Source organism: Pholcus phalangioides, unplaced genomic scaffold, assembly GCF_987345545.1.
Source record: "Pholcus phalangioides strain wild (caught in Gottingen) unplaced genomic scaffold, Ppha-v1.0 ptg000039l_1, whole genome shotgun sequence".
NCBI classification, from domain to species: domain Eukaryota; kingdom Metazoa; phylum Arthropoda; class Arachnida; order Araneae; family Pholcidae; genus Pholcus; species Pholcus phalangioides.
The window spans coordinates 28,054,032-28,076,312 of NW_028301625.1; the positions used below are offsets into that span (position 1 = coordinate 28,054,032).

Consider the following 22,281-nt stretch of genomic DNA (forward strand, 5'->3'; position numbering starts at 1 on the left):
TTTTTAGAATAAAAATATTTAAGAATGTTCTAGAATATGTGACTCAAATTTTGCCAGCATTCTGATCTCTCTCGCTGTTTCCTGGTATGCCGGCTAATGGGGGGGGGGCCATATGGGTCTTTTTATACTGGATGACAGTTCATATAACATGCATTTATATATATAGACACAGAGATGCCACTGGACTCAAAAATTTACCAATTTTTATTTGAAAAATCTGGGTCCTTTTGAGTGAAAGTGTGGGTCCCTCTCAAAAAAAATTTATCTTGAAAAAAATTATGCCCCTTCCCCCATAATTCATTGGTATCTCTATGAATTTTCTTCCAGTATGCCCCAGGTTTTTGATCACCTGCTTATATTTCTTTGTTGAGACTGAGCGGTGGGTCATGTTCCGGGTAAGAGAAGAAGGTATCTGTGAATCAAGTACATTTCTAAAAACATGTTCTATCCAAAGGTTCATTTACTTTCATTGTCTACTAGTAGGAAAAACTTGCAAAAAGACAGTTGAAAATATACAGTTGATCCCGCTTATAACGTTTCTCCCATTTAGAATGTATGAACTTATTTTCGTGGTCCTAACAATAAGTGATTCTCATTGAGATTTCCCGTTTAAAGTGTTTTTCTATTTATAACGTTTTTTATGACGGTTTTTGAAAAACGTTATAAGTATAAGCAGGATCCACTTTAATTAACAGTTGAAGGCACACATTTATATATTTACTATTAATCAATGTATAAATTCTCTTCTGATTGATTTTACATTTCGTTAAAAATATCTTAGCATTTTCAATATCTTCTGACCAAATTTAAAGCAAATTAGATTCTCTCTCAGACACTTATCTTCTGATTCCCTATTCATACTTTAGTTTTCCTGTTAAAATGATTTTATTTTCCTTCCCTGATGGTCCACCATTCTGATCTGTTGCCATGTAACTGTCATATATTTTAACACTTGAATATGGAAGCTATGTCAGATTTGTGTTGGAGAAACTTAACAGTGTGCTTATATGTGTGTGCCCAGCATTTGGCATGTTTTGTGTTCAGTAGGTGGTGCCATCTATCTAGCGCCGCAACTAGATACTTTCACAAACGGGGCAAGTACACATTTTGGCACACCCATGTAATGTAGAAGAAGCAGTTATAAAGGGTGAATTTGGTGCCCCCTATAGTCCAGAGCGCAGGACACTAGACCCACATGCCCCTCCCAGTTGTGGCCCTGCATCTATTCTCCAAACTGGTAACGCATGAATTTGAAGTTCAATGTATGCATATTTGTATTGTAGGTCTGTGTGATCGCCGTGGCAACTTGTTTTTTCAAAGAAATAACCAACTCAAAATTTGAAATCTTTAGAAGTTCCAAACACAGACTTTCACCAAAAGCAAAATTTGGGGGAGGTTATAAGGGGCCTCTTCCTCCTCTTCCCCCCCCCCCCCCGAGATCAAAAATTTAAAATATTTTTGTAGAGAATTAAAATATTGAGATAAAATAATTTATTTTATACTATCTGTGAAGAATTTGGTGCCCCTCCAAAAGCCGATTCTGCGTACACACCCGTGATTTTTGCGATGCGAAACGGTGACTACTGCATAGTAGCTAGATGACAAAATTGGATATTCAAGGTTGAGTGTTTAACGATTCAGTTTTTTTCTATGATATTGGGAAGGTTTTACAATTTGAACGGACGTTCCAATCCTTTACGATTTTAAAAAAAACATTCACAATATTGCATTCACAATATTGTAGGAACAAAACGAATTTACGCCGTAGTGACGCGGTCTTTGAGTGCCGGCCGATAGCCGCAAAAGTACCGTAATTTCCCGTATATAACCAGAAGGGAGAAAATCTGCAGGGTAATAAAAATCCGAAAGTTGAAACTTCTGTGCACGGCCCCTCATTCAGGGAAGCAACTAGATATCCCTCACCTTAAGCGGGGTTTTCCTAGGAATAAGTTTTTTGCACAGCATGAACCGAATTAGACCATTTTGCGCCGGCAGAAACGTGTTACATAATTGCGCTACACGTTTGTGTTTTCCTAGCGTGGCGCATCAGATCAGGGCGGCTATATTATAGTGCATGGCCTTGGCATCAGCTACTCTGTCGTCTGCATGCTCCGGTTTGAAGGGAAGCGAAAGAAAACACGAGAGAGAGAAAGTGAAGAGAACATCGGCAAAACGCTCAGCGCACGATGCATTTGACTCCTCCAGAAGCAGTGGGCCAATCACGCCCGACGTAAAGCACTGTCATGAGGTGTATTGTGCTCTGTAGGAAAACTGTGTCATGCTGCTTTTCTTATCGGTGAGTAGACAGCGTGTCGTGCTAGGCGAATTACGTTGCGCACAGCACAGGAAACCTGCTCCTAGGAAAATCGAGCTTTATTCTTCAACAACCCGCATGTATAGCAATACAGTACAGTGTACAAAGTAGTAAAACCAGTTTTCCAAGGTTGCGCGATCATGATGTAAAAAGAAGAAAAGAGAGAGAGGTTTTTCTCTCTAATTTTTTCTTCTTAGAACTAGGAAAGAACGTGTCCCAGAGGACGCGTGAACAAAATTTTTACGCGTCCTTTTCCAAAATTCCGGGTATTTCACATGTTATAACTACTTCATGCTACAGTAGATGGCTATCCGTCAGTAATTATTTAAAAATGATGTTGTTGACAAACTTTAATTTGTCACCTCTCTACTTCTAGATTACATGTATGACCATCACTATTGCCAGTACAAAAAACAATGTCAATGAAGAGTCAACAAATCTTTGTCTGCCTTTTTAATGGCAGCCCTTTTTGCATGAAAAGTCTTTGAACACACACAATTTCCTGTCTTTACAGTTGTTGAATTTTGCTGAAGCTTCTATAGTATAGTTTGGTCATGGCCTACTGGCAGTCCCACAACTAATGTCATAAAACCAGCCAGATTACATGCAATGCTTTTGTTCTCCTCCCTCATAATAATGTTACTTAAAAAAATTGCGTAAAAAAATATTCACAAATTTATTCATGGCTCCCCTTTTGCAAGATTTTCATCTGTGGCATCCCTGGAATATCCCCAGGCCTTTGGTTGAGAACCACTGCTCTAGACGAACTTGAATATAATTGCAGTAGGTGCTAATGAATGGAGCATGACCTGTAGTGTTGAAAAGTGCATAGTCACTCATTTTGGTTCGAACAACCCACTTTTCACTTATGAGTTGAATGGTATTGCTATCCTGGATGCAACTAGGGTCACCGATTAGGGAATTCTCATCTGCGAGCAGCTTAGTTTTTCTGAACATGTTCAGCGGTGGTCATAAAGCAAAGAGAGTGCTGGTTTCGTTCTTGGTCTCTGAGGCTTAGTTAGTCCTGGGCCATAGTACGCCATAAGGTTTTGGATACCATACCTACAGAGGAACAGTGACTTGGTTGAGGGAGTTTAGAGAAGAGCTACGTGTGCTCTTTTTGGAACCCAAGGCCTGAGCTATGTATAAAGAGAGACTCTATTTCTTTAACATGTTTACACTCGAAGAACGCAGGTGTTGGGGGATATGATCAAAGAGTTTCAAATTTTCAATGGGACGAATAAGGTGAACCATGAGTTATTAATACACCATCATCTGACTGCTTTGACAAGGGGACACCAGTATCATTTAGTAAGGGACAGTTCCCGGTTGTGCTGTCGCAGGGAGTTTTCCTCTAATAGGGTTGTCAATAAATGAAATAGTTTACGTCTGGGGGTTGTGACTTCTAACACAACTGACATATTTAAAAAGAAGTACAATAAACATATTGGGATAAGTTGAGAAGCTATCCATACTTAGATAAGACAGCCATAATCTTTTTTATGGGCAGTGTATTATATAGTATTAATTATTAGTTCTTTCTTTCCTGGTATATTTTTTTATATTGTGTTACCGTATTTTGTGGTTATATTTGACATCCATGTTTCTTGAGAGCATCTTTTTTCAGCCACCAGTGGCCTTTGAATTTGTCACTTCGAATGGACAATTGTTCTTTAGAATCCACACAGTCACTTTCAGAGGGTCTGGAACCACTGAATTCGAAGCTATTCTGACACTTTCCACAGGTATGATGGACTCAGCAATATCATCTTCAGGAATAGCTAATTTTTCTTCAGGCATTGTTAATTCACCCGGTGGATGCTCAATTATAGGTTCCATGGCAGATACATGATGCGGCATCTGATCTGCACATCTCTTTAACAGGTTTCCATCTTTGGTAACTGCACAGTGCAATGCAGGACTTGTTAGCTCTGAAAATGTTGCAGGAACCCAATTTGTAACCTGAAGCAATTTATAATTTCATATGAACACTGGTTCATCTGCAACAAAGGCTCCTGAAAAATGATCTCAGTGTTTCTTAGCAGTGTTAATTTCCTGTTTCTCTTTCCTCTCAAAAGTCAGATCTGAATTCTGGTTGTCAAACATAGTCTTTAGTCAATTTTCCATGAGTACTTGGCAGGACTTGTGCCAATTGATGTTTTTAGAGTCACATGATGTTAAAGGAAAAAGCGCTGACCAATTTTCTCTTTTATGTTCCACTCACAAAGGGAATCTTTGGCAGTCTGTAGAGTCTGTTTAGCTTGACCATTACTGGGAGGCTTTCTGGGTGGAATCAGCACCCTTTGTATGGTCTTTCACTGTAGGAAAAACTTAACACTGAAGGGACAAACCGGCTCCCATTGTCAGAGACAACAACATCTGGACTATCAACTACAATAAAGAACTGTTGATATTTAAATTGACCTGTAAAGTCCACATGCAAATGAGACCATGGTTTGCTTCAAATCTTCTCATGATTAAACAGAAACTTGTGGAGGGGTGTGGGGAGTCTGTTGGCAAATATTGCAACACTTGATGAATGTTCTATATCAGCATGGATTTCCTTTATACCATACATAGGAAAAGCTTTCATTCTTTCTATTCCTGGATGGCACAAATTCAAGTCATGCTACACACTGGATCTTCCAGACACTCTGGTATAATCACATGGTTGCCCCACGAAAGATAATTCCCATGAACAGACAGTTCATCCTTTTTCAAAAAATATCTGAAACTTTGAATCTGATTTTTTCTTTGGCCAACCTGAATCTGGTTTTTGTTTGGCCAACCTCCTAGGACCCAATGACATGCTCTTGATAGTACTGGATCATGTAAAGTCACTCTGGATATTTCTTGCCTGTAGAGAAGGGTCTTTTCTATTTCCTGTGAAAAGACTTCCAACAGAGGGAACGTTGAGATTTCTGATTTCTCTGGACAATTAATAAGAGAAAAACCATATGCATTCGATAAAATACACCACCTTAGCATACAGGGTGATATGATAACTCTGGTAGATCAATTCCTTATGAATATTCACAGTAAGGGCTGATGATTGGTAATAATGAAAAAATGACATCAGCATAAAAAAAATGATGAAATTTTTTAACCACAAAAGTAATTCTCAACACTTTCTTATCAATCGGTGCATAATTTTTCTCTATAGGTGTGAGTTCTAGGTGCGAAGGCAATGGGAGCTTTATGACCATCTGGAAAAGCATGAATCAATACATCCCCAAAAAGAAAGAGTGTCCTCTGATGTCAGATTTTTTTTAAGCATTCAAAAGCATCATTATCGATTTTAGGCCATTCAAATTTAGCATCCCTATCCAATAACCTATGCAAAAGCTCTGAGTTGGTTGCTTTATCTTTTAGAAAACTATTGTAAAAGTTGATAACCACTAAGAAGGTTTGAAGCTGCGCTTTAGTTTTGGGTACTGGAGACTCATGAATAACCTGAATCTTAGATTCATATGGATGAATACTATTTCTGTCAATACAATAACCAAGAAAATGACCTCAGCCGATTGAAAACTTGTTCCAATGTTTCTCAGCAAGTGGATATGCGGAAAATTCTGATTCAGAGGTAAAGAAACTGGAGGGACCAAAGAGGTACCAGACCTTGCTAAAAAACTTTATATTCAAAAAGTACATGATCAATCAATTCCCCTTTTTTATCTCATTCATGCCAGTGAAAAAAATACCCAGTGGCTTAAACCATGGGGATTATATGAATAGGGAATATATATATATATATATATATATATATATATACACATCTCACGTACACACACACACAGAAGATGAGTGTCTGAGAGAGAATCTCATTTTTTAGTCAGAAGATATTATTGAAAGAGCTAAGATTTTTTTTAACAAAATGGGAAATAAATCAGAAAGGAATTTATAGATTGATTTATTAGTAAATATAAAACTATGTGCCTTTAACTTTTAATTACAGTGGATCCTGCTTATAACGTTTTTTAAAAAACCATCATAAAAAATGTTGTAAGCAGGAAAACACTTTAAACAGGAAATCTTAACCGGTGGGAAATCTTATGAGGTGGGACCACAAAAATGAGTCATACTAAAAAATTCTAAATGGGAACATTATAAGTGGGATCGACTGTATATTTGTTTTACATTTATTACATTTGTTAAATTCCATATGTTGAATTCTCAGTGTCAATGGGCTTTTTTGCAAGCTTTTCCTACTAGAGTAGAGAATGAAAGTAACTGAACCTTTGAATAGAACATGTTTTTAGAAATGAATTATTCATTTGATTCACAGATACCTCCTTCTCCTACATCGTAGAGGTGTTAAAAAAACAAAACAAAATATAAATGTAATTAATTGCCTTGAAAGAATTAATTTCTTCAAACACAATCATTCTAATTTCATAAAGATCAGGGCTAATATATTTTCCATCAAAAATAATGCCTTTTGCTGATTCGTTAAAAACTAGCTTAAAAACTTTATATTTACAAATGATATTGTAAAACTTATTGTTTTTGATCTCATTAAATTTAAATTGAAAATTAAAAATATTTCCGAGTCAACTTCACATGTAAAGGAGATTACTAATGAATATTGTGTCATGAATTTCTTTGATAAAAAATTTGATAAAATTAGAATGGGTCATATCTTCTATAAACACAAAAATCTATTTCCACTCAATAAGATTTGCAATGTCAAGATTGCTTATAGATATAATAAACCTATTCAAAAATTAATTTGCAATTATAGCTATTTGAGAAAAAATCTTAATAGGATAGAAGAAAAACATTGTTTTTGCAATGATATCAGTATGCTTGATTTTGTTGACAAAGATCATGGTCACATAATAACTGGTGATCTCTCTATTATTAAATATGATGAACTTAGAAATTTAATGTCACTTGGTACAAAATTCAGACTTCAAAAAAAGCTTCCTGTTAAACAGAATTTAAATGATATTTTATTTAATATCATTTTATTAATTGCCAAAATTTCTTGAAAATATTCTTGGCTGGTTGGAGATTTCCAAGAATGGATATTCAATATTTTTAACGACATCAAACACAATCTTAGTTTACAGCGTTATCAGCCAGAATTTGAGAAAAAATATTTCGGCAACTTTAAAAAGCTTTTTGAAGAGATTAAAAATATTCAAGATAAATTTGTTATCACAGTCGTTGATAAGACAGCTAATAACTTTGCAATTATTTGCAAGTTATATTACAAGAACTTGCTGCTCAATGAATATAACAATATTTGTACTTACACAAAAATAGCAAAACCATTAAAAGAATAGACAACAGAAATTGTGCATTTCTCAAAAAACTGAAAATTAATAATTTTATATCTTGTGTTATCCTCATTTGTTTATCACCATTAAATTTCACAAAAAAACAATTAAATTTAGATTTGTCACTTGTACCAACTGTTATAATAGTGATTGTGGCAAAACTTTCTTCAATATCCTAAAAAATATTTTGGATAAAATAGAGATGGAAGAAGAGACATTTATTATAAAGAATAATCAGAAAGTTTTCTTAATTTTTGAAGAAATTAAAAAATTAAGAGAATTTGAACATTTGATTTTGAAAATTTGTTTACTAATATTCCTCATGAAAACATCTTAAATATTTGTGAGAGTTTATATGTAAAATACAAGAACATTATTCACTTGGAAAAAAACTCTTGGAATAATTTAGTAAAATTTTGCGTTTTTGAGAATTACTTATATAATGGCATCAATATATTTAAACAGATCAAGGGTATACCCATGGGCACTTGTTTTGCCAGTGCTTTTGTAAATATTTTTATACATTTCTATGAAACTAATATTTTTACTGAACATAAAATCATGGGTTTTAGGTATATCTATCATCTCATAATTTTTAATTTTGAAACTTTTCTTGAATTAAGCTGTGATATTTATCCTACGGACTTGACACTCAAGAGAACCAATCATGACCCCCTATCTGCAGATTTCCTTGATGTTAAAATTAGTTTGTCCAATAACATAGCCTTTGTTGGAATTTTTATTTAAAGAATTTAAATTTAAAAGTTAATTTTCTCTCTGATTTCAATTCTAATATTAGTATTAGAATTTTGAAAAATATATTCTTTGGACAACTATCAAGAATTTACCATTTTCTGAATTTTTAAATGTCTTGAGTGGCAATAGTTATCCGTCTTCTTTTATGGGTTTCAAACTTCACCCACATTTTTCAACTTGTTAGCTCACGCCATGTGTTTTGCTGGTGGGATTGGTAAATAAAAAGTCAAATTTTCGGTAGGTTTTGTATTTTATTTTTTAAAGTTTCATATTTTCAACTTTTAAACACACTTTTGTGTAAATATCTATTTAATTTTGTGCTACTCATGCAATTTTTCATGTTTTTGGTTATAATTTTGTATTTTGTCATATTTGCTTTTTGACTTTCAAAGCTTGTTTATTGCAAAAATGTTGGGGGAATCTATGCTTATTTTGGCCTACCATCATTAGAAACATTTTTGCTGTTTTGAGCAATGTGGGGTTCCCCTTGAGAACGACCTCCTCATTGTTCCATATTATTTCCATTTTATTTCAATTTCATTTCAATCTCTTTCAATTTATTTTTATTTTTCGTCTTACCATTTTTTTCTAATTTTACAATTTCTAGTTATGTGTATACAGCTGCCTTTTGGCGCTTTTGAAAATGCATCAAATAAATTTGCTTTTAAGACAGTTGCTCTTTTATAATGCATATTATATACACTGAAGAGCCAAAAAAACTGGTACACCAGCCTAATATCGTGTAGGGCCCCCCGCAAGCCCGCAGAAGTGCCGCAACACGACGTGGCATGGACTCGACTAATGTCTGAAGTAGTGCTGGAGGTAATTGACACCATGAATCCTGCAGGGCTGTACATAAATCCGTAGGAGTAAGAGGGGGGAGGAGATCCCTTCTGAACAGCACGTAGCAAGGCATGCCAGATATGTTCAATAATGTTCATGTCTGGGGATTTAGGTGGCCAGCGGAAGTGTCTAAAATCAGAAGAGTGTTTCTGGAGCCACTTTGTAGCAATTCTGGACGTGTGGGGTGTCGCATTGTCCTGCTGAAATTGTCCAAGTCCATCGGAATGCACAATGGACATGAATGGGTGCAGGTGATCAGACAGGATGCTTACGTACCTGTCACCTGTCAGAGTCGTATCTAGATGTATCAGGGGCCCCATATCACGCCAACTGCACATGCCCCATACCATCACAGAGCCTCCACCAGCTTGAACAGTCCCCTGTTGACATGTAGGGTCCATGGATTCATGAGGTTGTCTCCATACCCGTACACGTCCATCAGCTTGAAGCAATTGGAACCGAGACTTGTCAGATCAGGCAACGTTTTTCCAGTCCTCAACAGTCCAATGTCGGTGTTGTTGGGCCCAGACGAGGCGTAAAGGCTCCGAAAGCCCATATCGATGATGTTCCGTTGAATGGTTCGCACGCTGACACTTGTTGATGTTCCAGCATTGAAATCTGCAGCAATTTCCGGAAGGGTTGCACGTCTGTTACGTTTAATGATTCTCGTCAGTCGTCGTCGGTCCCGTTCTTGCATGATCTTTTCCCGGCCGCAACGATGTCGTAGATTTAATTTTTTACCGGATTCCCGATATTTGCGGTACACTCGTGAAATGGTTGTACGTGAAAATCCCAATTTCATCGCTACCTTGGAGATGCTATGTCCCATCTCTCGTGCACAGACTATAACACCACGTTCAAACTCACTTAAATCTTGATAACGTGCCATTGTAGCAGCAGTAACCAATCTAACAACTATGCCAGACACTTGTTGTGTTATATAGGTGGTGCAGACCGCAGGGCCATACTCTGATTGGTTCCATATCTCTTTATTTGCATACGCATGCCTGTACCAGTTTTTTTGGCTCTTCAGTATATATATATATATATATATAAGTTGGGCACCTATGGTTTCATGAAAATCTGTTCAAGTTAGAGAGGTACAAAGAAATATTTTATGGCGCCATTAAAGGTTCTAACTTGAATAGAAAGAATATGACAAAAAAACTAACTATACACACATACTTATGAACATTAACCTTTTGAATAGGTGTTGGAAATTAATTGTATACAAAAACTTTTCTATTACTAGTGATGTTTTATGAGGAAGATATTTAAATGCATTAATTAATGTAGTTTGGTTGCTGTATTTTATATATATGACATCCATGTTGTTATGGGCATCTTTTTCTCAGCCACCTCTTTCTGTTGTGGCCTAGTATTTGTATTAAATATGTATTTTTGAGTGTTTTATAGCCATTTCATTTTTTTTTTACACTTATATAAAATCAATGCTTATAGAAAAATTAGTTAAAATGCATTGTTTTGTTCTATCAATGGTTGAAAATGCTTATTAACTCTCAATTTTGTCATAATCCAAATAAAATTTCAATTATTTTTGGTTGATTTTAAGTCACCAAACATTCAATAACTTCATTTTTTTTCGGTGGTCAACTCTACAAACTTTTGTCCATGGGCACCCACATACTACAGAAAGGGCACTAGGGCTAGGATCTTTGGATGGCCTTCAGGCCAGATTTTGACGAGCTGTGAAAATCTTCAACTTCTGTGTGAATTTATAGTGTGAAAAAACAAAAAAAATTAATAAGAATCATTCCGGGCCCTCCCAAGCTGCAGCCCTGTCAGTCCCACCCTGGGTGAGGCCATGATTTTGCTTACACATAATGCTTAGTTTAAATTTACTCGCACACCTGCCTAATGCCAAAAATGATACTTCTCATACCACTATTGAAGATTGAGTGAAACTTTTAAATGCAGAGAGGTAAAGAAAAAAGCTGAAGAAATAAAGGGATGCACAGTTGTAAGAGAAACACCATAATTTGACTGTCACACATTTGACTGTCATTTTGCAGGTTAACAATAAACCTGTTGTTTAAATCTGCGTGAGAGAGACAGGGAAACCTACTCTTCCAACAACTTCATAAAGATATAGAGCAGTGTTTCCCAAAGTGGGTAATATGGCCTACTGGTGGGTGATGGAATGGTCCAGGTGGCGATAGAAGCTACGGGTATAACAGAGGATCGTATGGGTTTGCTTGAGTTGGGGGCGATGTGAGAAAAAATTTCTGAAGAAGGGAACGATGGAACAAAAACTTTGAGAAACTATGATATGGAACAGTGATTCCCAATGTGGGCGTTAACGCCCCGTGGGGGCAATGGATGGAATGTTCCAGGGGGCGGTAGAAGCTACGGGTATAACATAGGATCCTATGGGTTAGATTGCGTTGGGGGCGGTGGGAGAAAAAAGGTTGGGAAACTATGATATAAGAGCAGCGGTTCTCAACTGGTGCTCTGCAGAGCCCTTGGGGCTCCCTGTGCACTCTCCAGGGGCTCCGCGGCCGCTCAAGGAAAAAAAAATACAGTAAAAATTTAAAAAATAATTATAAATATTTTTAAATAGTAAAAATAAATCAGTAACTTTGATGAATAATTAAAAAATTGGCCTATGGGGCTCCGCCATAGAACTTTTTTACCTAAAAGGGCTCTGCAAGTCAAAAAAGGTTGAGAACTGCTGATATAGAGTATTGTGGACACATTTTGATACAGGATTATGGCCAGTTCCATATACATGGTTATATGTAGAGATGCAGATTTTTGCGAAAAAAAGTGAGGAGAGACAAGTAGGGGACATTTTTTCTATACATGAAACTTAAATATTGTTTAAATTCTGACAAATTGAAAGTAACTGTTCTGCGTTCATTTCTCGACTCTTGTTGCATCGGATGTCCTCATGATGCTCACTGTTGAGCCTGAGATGTGATTGTGTGTCTGTCACATGTTTTTTCAGCCTCTGACGTTGTTCATGAACCCATGATCCTGAGAGTAGGAGTATCATGCTCAACCAACTGATCTAGCCAGGTCACTTTTCATCACTGTAGCTAGTTCATATCAACTGCTTTATATAACATTAAATGTATGACTGATGATATTGAATATAGGAAACCACATGCCCAAACCAATTGCTCAATTTGTTTTCTTTTTTAGATGCATAGATGGATACTTTGGAAATCCACAGGTGCCAGGTGGACATTGTCAACCCTGTGAATGCAGTAACAATGCAGACACCTCTGAACCTGGATGGTGTGACACACTTACAGGCCAATGTAGAAAATGTTTGGGAAACACTGGGGGTTGGGACTGTGGAGAATGTCTGATTGGGCATTTTGGTGATCCAGCTCAACAATCATGTACACGTAAGGGAATAAATCTATAATACACCTTAAAGAAAATTTGTTTTCTGGAATTTTTTTTTTTTTATCAGAAACTTATTGTTCTGTTTTTTTCCTTCCCCATTTCTTTTAGCCTGTTTGTGTGATACTCATGGATCATTGAGTGAAGAATGTGATCTGGCTTCAGGTCAGTGCTTATGTAAGCCAAATTTTATTGGGCGCACCTGTGATAGATGCATTGTGAGTTTTATTTTGTGTCTTTTGTTCACAAAGCTATTGCATTATAAATCTTGTTACAAGATCTTTTCATGTAAAAATACTAGTCTTTCATTATAGTAAAAATTATTGAATGATATAACACTTTTTATAGTAAAAACTATTAAATGATATAACACTTTTTATAGTAAAAACTATTGAATGATATAACACTTTTTATAGTAAAAACTATTGAATGATTAACAAATTTTCTATATTTTGATATGAATACATCTATTAAATCATCTGAAGATACTGGGGGCATTAGCAAAAATTTGTGTGACAAAATTCTTTAAATGTTTATATCTCAGGAAGTAATACTCAATGTAAGTCAAAAGGAATGGTATCATAATATGCACATTGCAAAGGTGTATTCAATGATATCACTTCGATTTCAATACCTCTTCTCTTCTACGCACCAGGCTTGCTGTCCTAATTCCCAACAAATTGTTTTATACTATTGTTGCAACTTTCTTCCGATGCTCTCTCATCTATGGGGACGCGCATTGCATTGTGTTAAACGGGACAAAAAAATTATTTACAAGAGATTAACTCAGATAATTAAGGTGGTTGTGATAGGGACTTACCAAATACAAGAAAGAGACCAAAAGGAAACCGCAACATGTAAGGGGGAAATTTATGTATTGAAATAAAAAAAATGAATGACAAATATTTAAATGAAAGCACTTCTAGCCATATAATTTAAATGATAACAGTGGTTTATTTGAAAGAACATACCTCATGAGGTTTATAAAAGAAATTATCTGTATTGATTGAACGGCTTGCAAACAAATATATCAAAACAAAAATTACAGAATCATCAATACATTTGTCTATATTAATTATTGTTCAACATTTCAAAAATGAAATTATCAGTCCCATAGGTCTAAAACCCTTAAGCTGATTCTAGTCATTGATGATTATAATTTTAGATCTCAGGAAAAAAACTGTCCTTAGCCAAGACTGTCTTGTACAGGACATTTTAGCATCCACTTGTCAAATACATAATGTTTGATAGGAAATTTAAATATTTGGAAAAATACAATAAAGATGAAATTGATGGCGCTCAAACCTGAAGTAGCAAATACAGCCAAACACTATTGTAGATTTTATTTCACAGATGAATCGAAGACTTCATTTGACACACAATATTCATAGCACACACACACACATATATCACTAAATTAGAACTTCAATGAAATCATAACACTGCGAAGTTCACACAAACCATTACACACTAGAGTGGTTCGAAAAGTATAGGAAATTTCTTTTTCGAAGTTACATTTAGCTTGGAGTGGGAAAGTTGTGTCTTGGGTTTGCATAATTTTTTTCATTGAAATCAATTCATATCTTTTAGTGCCCCAAACTCCTCAAAAATAGTTAAAAATTGACATTTTGATGAAAATTCATAAAAAAGAATTTTTTCGAAATTACTTATGGAGTGGGGTGGGAAGGTTGCGTCTTGGATATATATAGATGTTGCATAATTTTTTTATTGAAATCCACTCATATCTTCCGGTGGCCAAGTGAACCCAAAACTAGTTAAAAATTGAAATTTTCATGAAAATTTATAAAAAAAAATTACTTTTGAAGTGAGGTGGGAAAGTTCTGTCTTGAGCATATTAGTCTGCATACTTTTTTTATTGAAATCTATTCATATCTTCTGGTGGCCCAACCACCCGAAAAATAGTTAAAAATTCACACTTTCATGAAAATGTATTAAAAATTGTAAATTAATGAAAAATGTTTATAAATTTTACAGAGTTTTCAGATATCAAAGTATAAACTTATAAATAATAATAATTTTATAATAATACATGAAGTATAAAAATCAAAGCAATAAATTCCCGCACTCCGAGCGGTGAGAAACAGTGAAATACCGCTGAGTTTTTGTGGCAGTTTTACTGGTGCAGCTTATACGCCAAAATGATGTCTCAAGCTGCCTCTGTATTATACAGTACACTAAGTGATGCCCCAATCCTTTGACATTCATTTGATGGATTTGGATTTTGAAATTTGCATGCCCTCCATTATGTAGATTTTTATTTTTTTAATTCAGGCCGAGTTTTCTAAATGAACTTGTGCCAAAAATTGAGTTCATAATTCGTGCATTTTTGATAGAGATTTACAATAATATACTATTATTTTATCGATATTTGAGTATCGTCCAAATTTTACGATGGCTGAAATATAAAATTACTTTTTATTTTTGAGTTATTCAGGGTCAGGTGTTTTCAGGATTTTCAGAAATTTTTGACAAAAATAAAGCACTTGATTCCAGTGTGACATTAGTCTATTATATAAAGTTCTATTAATATTAATCATTCAGGTGACTAGAATGTTAAATTTTGAGTTATGAATATCAGATGATTTTCAACACTTTAGCATCCATCTAATGAATTGTTATTTGTTTTTTATGTTTTCATGTGATCAGGGGACTGTGTCCCAGTGAATGAAATCATATTTCATTTTAGACAAAACAGTAGGCAAAAAATGTCAAAAGATAGACACAAGCAAACAATTTTTTTTTCACTCATCTGTTATCTTCCCGAGAATGTTTTTGTTTTTAAGTAAACCATATCATTTTTTCTCATGCAGCAATTACTTTTTCTGATTATATTTATATAACTTAAACTAATTATATTTACATATCTAACCTAGTCAATTATTAGTATAGGGTGCCCTCCTCCCTTCTTCTCCCCTTGTAAACTGGAAAATGGGCATGTTAAAGTTTTTTTATGGATAGAGTAGGATTTTTTCTTCTGAGGTTAGAAGGTCTGGATGCACATTGCAAAGGTACATTCAATATCTCTCTGAATCGGTTTTAATATCTCTCCCGCCTGGGCACCAGGCCAACTGGCCCTGATTTGTAACAAATTGTTTTAAGCTATATCTTGAGCAGTTCACAATGAAAATAAATGACGTTCGTATTGTTTACCAAGGAAATGGATATTTTCTGGATATTATGCTTAGGTGAACTCGGAAAGAAAAACCATCTTGTCTCTGCCAGGACAAGATGACTATTGTTTGTTAACAATTAAAAAGACAAAGCCTTTTAATAATGACATAATTTTAATATGTCAGTACCTACCATGCGATTCAAGGCAAAAAAAAAAAAAACATATTCATATCAAAACTTGCAGCCTTGTCTATAACACAGCCTATCCCAATGTTTTTTATGTAAATATATGGTAAAAAAAAGTGGTTGAATAATTTTGATATGAAAAGGTTTTTTTTTTCAAAATATGTTTATGGTTTAAGTATCTGGTGAAGTTTTTGTGGCCAATGCCTGATGAATAAAGATTTCTTGGGCTACTAGACCATCATGGATTAAAGTTTACACTCAACATTTGGCCAATTCTAGTGATTATTATGATCAGATGTTTCTGAATCTTAGAATCTCTAGGATTGATTCAAATAATTGTAATTGATCAATTATAATTGTTCATATTTTACATAAAATCTGGTCTGTACTGCAGAATTTTTATTAATATGGAATAAAATCTCTAATTCGAAAAAATGTCAAATAATTATTTTTGCTGTATTCTTTTTTGAACATTTATTGTGTTTGTCTTTCACATGTTATTTCTTTACACCTCAACAGGGTGTGAGTAACTTTTTTCCCTCAAATTTATTATATTTATATTTTATACTGTATTTGGTGCAAAACTAAAAACATTTTCCCTGATTTAAAGAAGTTAAAGCATGCTTGAAAGACTGTAAAATTGTATTTAATTTTGTGTGTGCATGTTTTTTTAGAGTGGATATGGAAATGTTGAGTTAGGATGTATTGCTTGTAACTGCAATTCTACTGGTTCTCGTTCTGGAATTTGTGATTCTATAACTGGGCATTGCCACTGTAAACATGGAGTGTTCGGCAGACGATGTGATTCTTGTCTTGAGAACTATTATGGATTCTCAGTAGATGGTTGCAATGGTATGATTATTTGTAGAATATTTATTATTCAAAGCAAAAGCTTGTGCTTCTGTTTGATCTAAATAAATGAACTTCCCTTTATGTTAGAGATGAAGTCATCTAGAATATTTTGGGCTACTAAACTATATCAAAGAGCATCAACTGATGTGGAATGCATGTGATGCACATCCACCTATGTCATAGTGAGAGGGGGAAGACTCTCCCCCCTCCCCAAATGTGAGAAATTCACTAAATAATGTATAATAACATGATTAAACCTTATGCTTTATCACTGCCCTTCCTCTCGAGATGTCAGTTGTTCCGCTCAGAAGGAAACTTCTGGCTACAGACCTACTTCTACCCACTTAGAAAATGCATCTACTGTAATGAAGAACTGCTGCCTCAAAAATGTATCTGCAAAGTCCATGTGTAACCAAGACCTGGTGTGCCCAGTATCTCCTGGATGTGCAGAAGCTCTTGGAGAAGCAGTGCGAGCTTTTTGACGAGTACTCCAACACTTTACAAAACTATCTGTATCGTCATCGATCCCTTGCCACCATAAAATAAAAACCAAGACAGAGCTTTCATTTGCAGACACCTGGTGTATACTGGGTGTACCAGACAGTGGTATGAATTTAGGTTAGGTTTTCTCAACAAAAGACAATTTCTGTGAACAAACAGTCTATTTAAAAAATATAATAAAAAATCCTAAAAACCTAAGTCAGGTTTCTCATTTGGCCAACCTAGTCTTACGAAGTTTTTATAATCTGAGTCTTATCAATCAGTAGAAAATCTACACAAAGTTGGCTGTCAGATTAATAGAAAAAGTGTCCTTATATCTATTCTTTATTTTGCAATGTTCTCTGTTAATAAGAAAGAGCTTAAAAAAGAAAAATGTGAAACAGAGAGGGTTATAAAATAACTTGAAAATGCACTAAAAGTCTTATGACCATTTGAGCATAGGCTTACATCTTCTAGGAAAAAATATAATTGCCAACTGTAGTAAGCAAATTATTCGGGGATAAGACAATTTGGTGATAAAATTAAGAATTTATCTAATAAACAGTAGAGTACACAGGATTTTCTTAAGGGGGGGGGGGTATTTTTTTCCTTCCCAAGGGGGAAGCACCCCTCCATTTACATACATCAGTGCTGATAAATACCTGAGTGTGACTGTTGCATGACAGACATCTCAATTTGTTGAGGTCAGGATTTATCAAAATCTGGATTGCAGATAAAGGGATATGAAAGGTTCTGGCCATGGCATAAGGACATCTCTTCCAACAGTCATTTATAATTAAAATCACTTTTTTCTGTGGATAAGGTAAGAATATGCAATGCACCCATTGTTTTCATTCTGAAAATCATCACTATTTTTGTTTAAATTCATTCAACATAACTGTTTGACATAAGTGCAGCATGATACCCTTTGACCTTAAATTTCATGTACATAAGTGCATACATGAAACTAATTATTACAATTTTGTTATTTTCTAACCCAATTTCTAATTGGAAGTTATAATTTCAATTGCAACTGCTTACATTATAACAAAATGAATATAACAAGTATGGAATTTTTATAAGAAGCTAATGTTTTCAAACTTTTCATACAACTACCTCCTGATATAATGCCCATTTTTTATACAATAATGGGAGTCATTATAATGAGCATCAACTGTGTATATAAAGACATAGTAAATTATAAGAATTGGCATTTTTTATTTGTTGTTCTATTGTTGCATTGTTTTTCAAGAATGCATATGTATTCAGAATGAATAGTTCATTTTTTTGTTAAATATAAGCATATTACAAGCAAGAATTTTTGCTTTTTCTAACCATTGAAAATATCAAAGCTTAGACACATGAAAATTTTCTTGTGCCAAACATTTGTAATCTTTACGATTGCACTAGAAATCAATTCTACTGGGAAGAGGTATTTTATGTTATTGAAATCTGGTTTAAATATGATTGAAGACTTTATTTTATGCAGGGTGTTGATAAACTGTTTATACAAAAATGTGTCATGATCTTACCCATCAAGACAAACAACGTTTATAAATTGAACCAATAATTGAAATCCACTCAGCGGCAGGAAAGCTAAACTTAGAAACACATCCAACAATCACAAGTCCTCACTTCTGACATCTGGTATCGATGCAGCCTGTTCCGCTCATCACACAGAGGACACACACATTTATGTACAAGACATCAGTAGACTCTGCAGAAGATCTTGGTGCAAGAATCCTGTTGCAGTGGACAAGATAAATATGACACTAGGAGTCTACGAGAGGGTGCATCAGTCTTTCGTTCATCTATGTACACTGTACAACAACACCTATGGGCATCACTTGGAGTATCTGTTTCAAGTCTTTTGCTGATCTGCATGGGAACATTTAACTCATGATTTCATCATATTTCTTTTTTTTCACTGTTAAACTGCATCCCAGATAATTTACTTTATGCTTTTATGATACTCTGTGTGCATTGCGACCATAAGTTCCACCATAAATATTGTTTGTTTTGATGTGACTAGTATTATCCCATCGATTTTTTTTCTAAACAGTTTACTAAATCCTGTATATCAAACTGATGTTTGTTTTATAGAATGCAAATGTGATTTATATGGATCTTTTGGACTAAAATGTGATGAAATATCTGGAAACTGTGGTTGCAAACCTCATATCAGTGGGAGAATATGTGACAGATGTGAAGTATGAATATTTTTTTATTGACATTGAAAAAACTATGCATTTTCAATTTTTATGTGACCTTGAACAAATTTGCTTTTGCTAAGTTAGGCACACAATGAGTGCAGTCTTCAAAAGATTGACCTTACCATCATCTGTTCGTGATTGCATCATTGTTATGTAGTTTTCTGGTTAATCCTCTCAGCAGCAATTACGAGATATCTTGCCTAACATGATGCTTTGTATTTCAGGAGTATAAGATATTTCACTTTAAGTATTTGTACTTTAAGATATCTTGCCTCTTTAAAACCCTCTTATTTCTGCAATTGTTTTCCCAGAGAGCTTTTATTGTTGGCTTCATCTTAGAGCATATTTTCCTGCCCCCAACCTGTTGATGAAAAACCAGTGGGCAAATCTCAGCTATTGTCATGTTTTGGTTACAGGAGCAGGGAGAGAGACAGTGTTCTATATAATTATAAGTTCTTTTCTCTTTCCTTTGGGGTAGTAGAGGAATTATTTTCAGAGTTAATGAGGGGAAACACAATTACTTGCACAAAATCTAAATAAGCCTTTTTCTTGAAAAAGATGTTGCATTTTACCAAAGATTTGCTTATTACCACTGTGCCAGTTATAATGCAGAAAATTGAAGCATATAAAACATCTTAAAGGGTTAAAATTTGACCGTCATTGTTAGAGTGTTAGTGACTCAAGCTTATATCCAAAGCCAGTGAGATTATATGGTTTGTTGTTAGATATCTCTTCTTTCCCTTAAAAACTGTACCCACCATATGCTGAAACGTAGAGTCGAAGTTGGTTTTCATGGTCAATTTAAGTTAATTGTTTTACTAGAATTTTAACTTAGCTTTACCCTAAATAATAAGAACATATTCCACTACTTAGGCTGGTGATAGTATAGAGCATACAGAGTGTGGTTATTATTGCCGCAATAACCCTTTATTACGGGGAGTGCTTCAATTTAATTTTCAAATCCTACTCACCACATGAAACAAAAGAAAATTCACAAGATGTGAAATAAACTGTCACACACATAGTTGGGTTGAACAAAAAAAAAATTGTGTGTAATGCATTAACCTTTCCACTTTACTCATAACACATAGAACAAATTTTTCCAAAAAAATCAGTCTCTTCACACAGAATTTAAAATTTCTATCTGAACTATACCAAAATTTCTTCAACAGATATGCTTAGACAATTTTTTCACAAAAAGCAAAACAAAAAAAAAAACATCTCCCACGAATGTTTCAAGATTTTCAAAGAATATATTAACTTTAGTGAGACTGAAAATTTATTTAATAGTTGGAGCAGACATTAAATACTGTTTTTTTGTGAGTTATTCATTTCATACCATTGTCAGGTTTTTCAATGAGAGGAACAAGGAAAAATTTACTCACATACTTTCGTGGTCCGACAGACTTGTATTCAGGATCCTGTTGGGCTCAGACTCTGGGTCGAAGGGGTAACCCTCACTCCAAATCATGTTCAGTTCTTTGAATAGCTCGAACAGTTCATTCTACACAGGGCAGCAGACAACCGGAAACAAAACTAGACCATCTCCCTTCCTGGAAACTCATTGGACTGAGCTGACTCTCTCTCTTTTTGGCAAACGTAGACTCGATGCGGATTCTATCTAGATGTTATGGTGGCTCACTCCCAGACTATTTCTCCTGGATCATCCATCTTGTGAACAGCCTCGGAAACCTTTACAGTGTCATCCCATATTTCTGTGGGGACTGGATCCGAAATTTACAGGAAAGGGGGAAACTTTTTGCTCGGAACGAGCCAAGGTTTTACCTGCCTCTAAAACGGAGAGACTGGCCACTCTCCTCCAATGTTTCCGGAGTGTATATAAAAATGGACAGGTTGCGGGGCTTATGAATGCGCACCCTCTGATTCGTAGCGCAAAACTTACTCTTCCAACTTGTAACCAATTGATATGAAAGGGACATACCTTAAACCAGGCCCAGGGCACACCGTGAACCAAAACTAAACTATGGGGGTGATGCACTGGTAACATAAGTGATTTATAATGAAAATACAAAAACTCTTAATTAAGCTCACACAACATATCAAAATTAAAAATAAATTGTACCATCATGTGGAAAATTAATTCAGCTTTTAAACAAGAGGTCACACCACCTACTTTGCTACATGATTAAAAGTACAGAAAATTATTTTGCCACACGACAAAGAAAGTTAAAAAACTAATTAACACACTATCTTAATTCCTTGATGATACATAGAATACACACTTTTGAAATATCAGCATGTTTTCCGATCGAAATTACAATTTATATTCATCGTTGACATATTTTGAAGGAACGTGGGAAACTTTCTTTTTCCAAAAATTTTAAATTTTTAACAAATTTCTCAATTATCATGGACAAAAATTAGTTCAGTGTGAATACCTCATTCCCTAGTTAAGTTCTGATGACAAAATTTGATGATTCTGACACGAAATACGGTCATTATGTATGTTTCAAGAACAAAAACAAATCAAAATAAAAAAATTTTTCTCTCTACGCCAACTCGAATCAGAAACGAAATCGCAGAAAAAATGGCTACATCTTCCTACGTCTCTCTTGCCTTCCCACAAACGGATGAATTCACGTTTATGAAAACTATAAATTTTTACTACAAAGACACTTCAATTTGGCTCAAAACTTAACACCAAGGTGGGAAAACATTTAAGGATTACATTAGTAAAATCGGCTAAACTCATAGACATTGAGATCATATCCAAAATTCCAAAATTTTGAAAAACATACAGTGTGAGCGACAAGTATGTGTGCAATCAATTCGTTTTCCCTATAACAACTCGAGCTAGGACTTCTTGCAAATATTAACTGAATGGATTTCA

At 34.7% G+C, this 22,281-nt stretch overlaps 1 protein-coding gene across 2 annotated transcripts in view; it reads left to right on the top strand.

Moving 5' to 3' along the window:
• Nucleotides 1-22,281, top strand: part of LOC149065787 (laminin subunit alpha-1-like) — a 438,052-nt gene that overhangs the window by 140,429 nt on the left and 275,342 nt on the right. For both annotated transcript variants that reach the window (XM_089253835.1, XM_089253836.1), the window contains 4 exons: nucleotides 12,361-12,569; nucleotides 12,679-12,785; nucleotides 16,560-16,737; nucleotides 19,321-19,427. In XM_089253835.1, coding sequence (XP_089109961.1) covers nucleotides 12,361-12,569; nucleotides 12,679-12,785; nucleotides 16,560-16,737; nucleotides 19,321-19,427 — 601 coding nt within the window. The remainder of the gene's footprint in view (nucleotides 1-12,360; nucleotides 12,570-12,678; nucleotides 12,786-16,559; nucleotides 16,738-19,320; nucleotides 19,428-22,281) is intronic.